The 8,687-nt window shown below is 44.4% G+C and overlaps 2 protein-coding genes across 2 annotated transcripts; both read right to left on the bottom strand.

Annotated features, from left to right (window-relative positions):
• Nucleotides 1-1,260: 1,260 nt before the first annotated feature.
• Nucleotides 1,261-1,848, bottom strand: LOC139021294 (interferon omega-2-like). The gene has a single exon (XM_070431764.1). The coding sequence runs from the start codon at nt 1,846-1,848 to the stop codon at nt 1,261-1,263; it is 588 nt and encodes a 195-aa protein (XP_070287865.1).
• A 4,636-nt stretch (nt 1,849-6,484) lies between these two features.
• Nucleotides 6,485-7,057, bottom strand: LOC139020338 (interferon omega-1-like). The gene has a single exon (XM_070429964.1). The coding sequence runs from the start codon at nt 7,055-7,057 to the stop codon at nt 6,485-6,487; it is 573 nt and encodes a 190-aa protein (XP_070286065.1).
• Nucleotides 7,058-8,687: the final 1,630 nt, after the last annotated feature.

Raw genomic sequence — 8,687 nt, 5'->3', positions numbered from 1 at the left:
CAATCAGCCTGGACCCCACCACCACCAGCTTTGGGAGGCCCAAAATCGACCAACTATTTCTACTCATCCCCAGGAACACTTTTAGAAGGATAATGCACAGAAATTGCACATATCTGCAGCAAACAGCACATGGAATATTCACTCATTGAATGTACTGCGACACAAATACTCACGTGAAAACACAGGAACAAGACCGGTTAAGGCCAGGGCCCAGCAGCCTCCCCGGTGTTGCTTCTAGGCCCTCCCTCCAGCCACCGGGCTCCTGCCTGAGGGTCACCCCTCTGTCCTGATCATGTTTGCCAGGCACCGCTTTATGCTTTTTGTGTGTATTTGCTCCTTTCAACCTGGCAAAAATCCTATGAAAAACTACTGTGATTGTCCCTTCATTAAAGGGGGGGAAACCCGGGACCGTGAGAGTTTACACTGATTATCAAGGTCCCGCTGCTGTTAGAGTTAGGATCCAGCCCAACGCTCTGGCTGCAGAACCACTTCTTTAACCCATAAACAACGCTGGGAAAAAGGGGTCAAGCTGGAGGCACAGTCCCATTCCACAGAGTTAGGTGTGTGGGAAAAAGAGCACTAACCTCCACACCTCACTTCTCAGATGCTTCCACACGTACCTTGAAGATCTTATTTGCTGCCAACAAAGACTGCATATCTTTCCCACTCCACTCGCAGATGTTTCTACCCACTGCTCCTTGATGACGGAATATGAATCGGTTACAACTCAGACATCAGGACTGAATGTCTCCCGTATTTTCCAGGGCTCTTCGCAATTCCCTGTGTTTCCAGCTTTTGGTAGGCATTTTCTGATGAGCGGTGGGACTATTCTATAGGACTGAATAGACAAGGAGTATGTGGAAATTGATCTATGTAGAAAAATTAAGGGTTTAGGTTTTCAAAACAAAAGAGCTCAGGAAGTTATTTTGATAAGAATTTCATAAATAAAGCAAAATGCAAGTTGGATGACAAAAAAGGAAACATGTTTTGTAAATCTGAATGCAAAGTAATGGCAAATATTGGTTATGTAAATATATCAATAAGATAACATGAAATAAATAATAAATGAAGAAACAATAAATATATAGATACATAGATAGATAAAAAAAAATAACATCACAGCATTAACTATTAGGGACTGAGAAAAGACTTGCTGAATAAAACCTAAAATCTGTGATTAGAGCAGATATAGGAGCCTTTGCACATGACCCAGGACATATGTGCAAACGTGATCTGGCACATTCATCAGTGAGAATCCTTTCAAGGGGACCTCACGTCTGCATCCTTATTTCTTAGCCTTTCTTGCAAGGCTCTTGTTAAGGAGAAGGATCTCATGATTTCCGATCTGACAACCTCCCAGGCGCAGTCACTGTATTTCTTCTCCTCCAGGTAGAGACGGATGCCCTGGAAGTACCTCTTCAAGGCCAGGGTCGGGCGCTGCATGGCCAGGGCAGATCCTTCCTCTCCCATCTCCTCCACCAAACACGTGTCCAGGTCTTCCAGCTGCCGATGGAGTCCTGAGCGCAGTTGGTCCATGAGGGTCGTGTTCCAGGTGACAGAGGAGTTCTCTGTGGGCAAGAGGTTGGAGACCTGCTGGAGCATCTCGTGGAGGACAGCGATGGCCTGGGCCTTCTGGACCTGGCTGCCATCCACCGTTGCCCGGGGGAATCTGAAGTCCTTTCTGTCCTTCACACAGAAGACAGGGGAGATCGTGCTCATTTGGTTCAGAAGCTCTAAGTTCTCCCTGCTGAGCAGGATGTGGTCCTGAGGCAGGTCACAGCCCAGAGCTCCCCCGGGACCAGCACTGAACACCACCAGGGCGGTGAGTAGAGAGAGCAGGAGGGCCATGGGCGAATGAGGGTGCTGCTGGCCTGGCTGAGCTGGGCATCTGGAGAACAACCTTGGGCCAAAAGTTCTGCAATGACCTTCTTTCTAAGCATGGCCCTTAAATAGGGAGCACAACGGTTTTCATTTTCTAAACGTTTCTTTCCACTTTCCCTTTTTTGTTTTCATTTAATCTAGTGGTCTAAGAAAATGTCATCAATCTACACTACTGATAATTGCCATCTAAGTGGATACCTATCAGTCAAATGAGAAACGTCTTTGTTTAAAAGTCAAAGTGTAGGTAGGTATGTAAATACTCACACATGTACATACTCATGTATTTAGATATATTACATAAATATTGCTCTTCTTTGTATTAGAAATAAAAGTTTGCCTTGACTCTGGGCAACATAGGCGTCACGCTCCCTCATCTCTGTGTGTTTGTGTGTTTTGTCAGGTACTTACCAGCCATGGTTGATAAATAAACTCTTTAGAACCAAGGACTGAGTTTTGTTTACTGTTTTATGCACAACAGGTATGAGGTTTTTAGTGAACGAGTTTCTGGAATGTTTCTCCTCTAGAACCCATTCCTGCAGGGCCCTGTGGTTATGCTTCACGGGGGCCACTAGGTCAGGACTTCTGTAGACATTGCCATTTCTTTCCAGCTTTGTAACTGGCCATTAATTCTCTTCAGGCTGTGCCAATACCCCCAGCAGGAATCCTGGTTCTTTGCTGGTGGGTGTAGGTGTGGAGATTCTAATAACAAGATAGTAATATGTTCCCAGCACCATGGATGATATCAGCTCTAATAACGCTTTATTCTGGAATGACAGTGTCCTCAGCCCAAACTCTCCTGAACTCCCCCCCTGAAGGCAGGCTCACCCCATCCTGAGGTCCTTAGAATTCTCCCCAGGTGGAGGGGCTTGTGTCCTTGTTGACAAAAGAACCTGTGAGGACCCTCGCCCTTTCCTGGAGTGTTTGTGTGAAGGGCCCTTGTCCTCAGTGGTGACCTCCTCCCCTCCTGAGCCAGGACCCAGGTGTCAGTGGGGCCCACTGCCTGAATGCTGACAGCAAACGTTAGTTTTGTCTGAGTAGGTGGAGGCATTACTTATGCGATTGCAATCATTTATCTTCAGTGGGCTTTTCTATCCACTCATCTATTGATGGGCACTTGGGCTGGTTCCAGACCTGAGCTATTGTAAATTGTGCTGCTATGAACATAGGAGTGCATACATTCTTTCTAATTGGTGTTTTGGGTTTCTCTTAGGATATACTCCCATAAGTGGGAGCACTGGGTCAAATGGCAGTTCCATTTTTAATTTTTTGGAGGTAACTCCATACTATTTTCCATAATGGTTGCACGAGTCTGCATTCCCACCAGCAGTGCACTAGGGTTCCATTTTCTCCACATCCTCCTCAGCACTTGTCATTTGTTGATAATAGGCATTCTGACAGGTGTGAAGTGATATCTCATTGTTTTTTCAATTTGCATCTCTCTAATGATCAGTGACTATGAGCATCTTTTCATGTATCCCTCGGCCATTTGTGTGTCCGCTTTGGAGAAGTGTCTATTTAGTTCCCTTACCCCTTTTTTTATTTGATTTTTTGTGTTCCTTTTATTAAGTTGTATGAATTCCTTATAGACTTTGGATAGTAACCCTTTATCAGATGTATCATGGGCAAATATGTTCTCCTACACACTGGGCTCCCTTTTCATTGTGTTGATGGTTCCTTTTTCTGTGCAGAGCTGTTTATTTTGAGGTAGTCGCATTTGTTTATTTTCTCCTAGTGTCCTTTGCCCTAGGAGATGTATTCACAAACATTGCTCTGAGAGGTTTCTGCAGTTTTGCTGCCTATGGTTTCTTCTAGGGGTTTTATGGTTATCATGTTTCACATTTAAGTCTTTCATCCATTTTGAGTTTATTTTTGTGTCTAGTGGAAGAAGTTGGTGGTCTGGTTTCCTTTTATGTTGTGCTAGTGCAGCTATTATTGTTCAAGTCTACACTTAAATTATTGAACATATTATGCTCAAAACTTCTGAGGTGGACACAGGAGATTCTTAGTGGAAACTTGTAGAACAGAAGCTGGTGAACTTCAGCTGTTCATTTAATCTGTGCCTTTCTACTGGGGTCTCTGTTCATCCCTCTGTGTCTCATGCTCAGGGTGCAGGGCAGTGAGGCTCAGGCTACAAGTCAGGGAGAAACAGCCTTCTTTCCTTTACTTATTTATGATGCTTCATTTTAAATGTAAATAACAACATAGTCATTACAGTGGTTTCCAGGGCACAGTATGTCTTGCTCCTCTTCCATTACTTTTTACATAATATATATATAAATTTTTAAAATATATTTGTGTTGATTTTAGAGAGGAAGGGTGAGGAAGAGAGATGCAGAAACATGAATGATGAGAGAGAATCATTGGTGGGCTGCTTCCTGCACACCCCTTACTAGGCATCAAGCCCACCACCCAGGCATGTGTCCTCACCTGAATCAAACCATGACTTCCTGGTTCATAGATTGATCCTCACCCACTGAGCCAGGCGAGCTGGGCAATCACACATTACTTTCTACTTCACTCTGTGGTTAATACAAGCAATGAGAAGTAAAGAAAGACAAAGAACCCTGACTGGTTTGGCTCAGTGGATAGAGCGTCAGCCTGTGGACCGAAGGGTCCCAGGTTCGATTCCGGTCAAGGCCATGTATCTTGGTTGCACTGGGGGGTGTGCAGGAGGCAGCTGATGGATGTTTCTCTCTCATGGATGTTTCTAACTCTGTATCCCTCTCCCTTCCTCTCTGTAAAAAAACCAATAAATTATATTTTAAAAAAAGAAAAAGGGACTTCACCATTTTCTCTACAATTATCATGACGTCAAACTCATTATTTCTTTTTTCAACATTCTCAGAAAGCAAAATTGACAGCTGTTTGTGGGCACAAATGAAACAAATAGAATTCTGCATGTCATACAAGTGAAAGAAGGGGAGTGGCTTCTGCTGACAAGAGGACCAAGTGTCAGTTGACAGAATTGACTGCAGCCACACAGGGACCCTGGTGCTGTGGCAGAGGGAGGGGGAAGCCAGCCCTGAGCTCCTCCAAGGCTGGGGTGGGCTGCCTCTGCCAGAGGCTCAAACAGGAGGACCTTCTGGGTCAGGGACCAGCCACATCACTTCCTGTCATTTAATCTACATGCGATCAGCTCTGAGGACAGAAGGGAAGACTCACAGCCACCAGCTCTCAAAAGCCTGAGACCTCGACCCCCACTGCTGGAATGAAACCCTCTGTGGCTGCATCGTGGACATTAACCCTGGACTGGGTGCTCGATCTAGTTAATAAATCCACTCAGCTACAGAGAAGATGGCCTTGAGAAATCTGGGTTTGAGAGAAATGGAATTGCATGATCCTAAAATAGTCTGCTCTTAATCTAAGTAATAATTATACCGATTTTTAAATGATAACACAAACTCCTATTACATGCTAACTATGGACCAACCACTGCTCTAAAATCTTTAAGATGGTCACTTCAGCCTTCTCAGAAACAGGTGCCTCAGTGCAGGCCCTTGCCATTGTTCCCCTCCTGAGGGCCTGCCTGTTCCAGTCCAGGCTTTACCTGTCTCTGTTCTGCCCAGTTCTCCAGCCCCTGCTGACTTTCATCTCCTTCCCTTTCCTAGATGTGCTCTGTCTCCTGTTCCATGTTCACCAGATCAGAGGCTACTTCTCAACTCTTTGCACTCAGTGCATCACCCAGATCGGTTCAGACCAGCTGCTGGGAGCATAAGTGATAGTGCCCAGTACATTCCTGTCCTTGAAAACACCCCATGTGATCTACCCTAATTTCTCTCTGAAAACCAGGGTAGAATAGAATCTAGGTCCCAGAGAAATTTGGCTACACATGTTGAGTTGGTAAAGTTTCCAAATAGAAGGTACCCATGACCTACAATCCTTGTTTACACAAGAGGCAAACTTAAGAGTCCTCAGATCAGAAATGCTTGCATTGTGCTCTTATACAAGCACAAAATAAAGTTCTATAACGATCAAAGTCTAGATACTGTCTGTTGATCAGTTACAAGAGCCAGGGTGAACTTAACTGGCAAATGTCTTTAACCAAAGATTATCCTGAAGAACCTTTGATTTAAAAAAAAATTGAAATTTGCAGTTTAGAAACAGCAAATAGCCCCTACCTCCTCCACCACCACTGTCCCAAAAAATTAAACAGTAAAAATATCCCATGTAATAAAAGCACAGTATGCAAATTGTCCCCTTGACTGAGAGTTCATCTGAGAGTTTGACCAGGGATGAGAGCCGACTGGAGGAAAAGAGGGGGACCTCCCAATCCCCCACCCTCTCACCCGCCTCAATCCAGCAGCAGCATGTGCCTGGGGAAGGGAAGGAGGCCCCAAAGGTGGAGGTACCTGGCCAGCTGTCGGCAGCCTCTAGGGACCCTACTAGTACATGAATTTCATGCAGTGGTCCTCCAGTTATGTCATAAAATTGTTTAAGAAAGCAGATCATTGCCTCTATCTAAACATAATATTGTAAATTTCTGATGTACAATACATTGTTATAATAACCCCTTGATTTGGTTTCAGGTATTCCTCAGATGGTACAGAAATGTAAGTGGAGACTGTTTTGGGGCTTAGTAATCAATGCAATTGAAGAGAGTCAGTTACCATATCAATTTATTCTGAATTTGTTGACTTTTCTTTAAGGAGAGTATCATGTTTATAACACGTGCCATCACTTCCACTAAAACGACCTCCCAGGCACAGGAGCTGTATTTCTTCTCCTTCAGGTACTTCTGGATTCTTCGGAAGTAATTCCGTGTGAGAACTCCCAAATTGGGACAAGCCAAATTATTTTTTTCCTTCTTCACTTGGTCCTCCAGGTCCTCCAGACTCTCATGAAGGCTGGACAGTAGCTTAGAGAGGCGCTTGCGGTCCCATTCAGCAAAGCTGCGCCGTGTTGCAAAGACTCTGAAGATCTGCGCGGTCATCACATAGTGTAAACAGAGGCGTTGTGTCCTGTTCATTTGCATGATGGTCTCCATTTCCCAAGGGAATTTGAAGTCGTTTCTGTCATCCAGGCATAAGTAAGGGGGGGTCTTTTGCAGTTGAGACAAAAGAGTTAAGACTCTCCCTTTGTCTCCTGTATGGACCCGATGTGTGTCCTCCTCTAGAGAACCAGCAGGGATGGAGCAGAGCATCACCCCTGCCACCAGCCACAGAGAGATCTGGGCCATTGCGAGTTCCAGTGATTCAGGGGACTACCGCCAGGGGGAGGCGCGGGCACAATTAGCAGCCGCTTTCCTTCCTGGGATCCCGGGAAAGCGCTCTTCTCCAGCTGGCCGCCAGAGGGCGCGCAGGAGGCCCTTTGTGACGTTGCCTTTGCAGAAAGATGAGCTGTGAACGTTCCTTTCAGGCTGGTCTGAGAGCAGAAGCGCGTGCCAGCCCCGCAGAGCGCCTGGTGCTGCTTTAATAGTGAAGGTGAAACCCTCCATTCGGGCTCTGCCACCGCCACTGAAGAAGGAGCTCTGCCTGCGCCTCCCGCGGACATTGTTCTCAGGAAACCAGCACCGGCCTGGGCCTTCTCTGCGCTTCCCCAGGAGTGTGGGGCTTTCCTTTTGCACCAAAGCTCCAGCGAGGCCATTTCCACCGGGAATCCGTGTGCTGGGGGGTCAGAGGCTGGAAGGAGAGCGTGTTGGGGGGTTTGCACCAAATCGGGGCGCTTTGTGCGCTGGATGTCCACAGCGCTGGATGACAACCTTAGGGAGCCATGGGGTAAAGTTAAAAACACTGGAAAGTGCAAGCATTGACACGGCTCTTCCTGAAGCTACTCAAAATATTAAAGTACTTTAATATTAAATATAAATATAAAGCCTGATGTTTAAGAAATATCTTATATTCAAGTATCACTTAATTAAACTTTTAAAATAGTTAAATAGTTTAGTATTAAGTAAATATCAATGTAAATTCTTAAATATATTTTAAACGTAGAAAACTCATTCTCTTAAACTTTAAAAAATATTTAAATATTGATTTAAATATCCACGTAATAGTTAAAATATTTTAATCTTAAGACATCATTCTATTAGGATTTTTAAAATGCTTATATATCGAATATTCACTATTAACTGAAAATTTAAAATGTTTTAATTTTTACCATTCAGACTATAAAAACTCCATGTATGAAACTTGCAGTTTATATCAACTGTATTTTCTTTGTACCAAAACAAGGATTTGATATAGTTTTACTGTCTTGGCTGGAATGGAAGCAAACACTGTTTAGTATTGTCAAGATGAATTGTGTTCAGCCTGGCCTGCCAGGCTCAGCGCTGGAGCTTCTGCCTATGAAACCAGGAAGTCCTGGTTTCATTTCTGGCCTGGGCACAGGCCCTCCTTGCAAGCTGGATCCCGGTGGGGCTTCCAGGAGGCAGCAGGTCAATGATTCTCTCTCAGCATGGATGTTTCTATCTGTCTCTCCCTTTACCTTCCGTTCAGAAATCAATGAAAGTATTTTATTTAAGATATTATTTTTCATAAAAGGGATTACTTGTTTTTGTTGAGTTTCTTGTAACCATGTGACAATGGTGAATCCTTTTTCTTTAATTTCACTTTCCTGAAACGTCATCACAGGTTTGCACCTTGAATGAATTGTTAAAAGTAACACTTGGTGCTGTGTACAGGCTGGAGAGAACAGCTAGCAGGTCAGATCTTTTCCTTTACTTTGGTTAGAATTTTGTAGACTGAATGGAACTTGATAAAATTATATTTGCACCTTTTCCCCTCCCTTCAAGCCTCTCAGGGACTTGCAAGTGGAAGGCCATTTCATGTCTCTAAAATGTTGACATTTTGTTCACCATGGATGTGCTG

This window comes from Myotis yumanensis, unplaced genomic scaffold, assembly GCF_028538775.1.
Source record: "Myotis yumanensis isolate MYYU_CA2020_CCGP unplaced genomic scaffold, mMyoYum1.0.hap1 SCAF_12, whole genome shotgun sequence".
Lineage (NCBI taxonomy): Eukaryota > Metazoa > Chordata > Mammalia > Chiroptera > Vespertilionidae > Myotis > Myotis yumanensis.
Note: the sequence above shows the minus strand (reverse complement) of the source record. Positions and strands in the feature narration are given on the sequence as shown.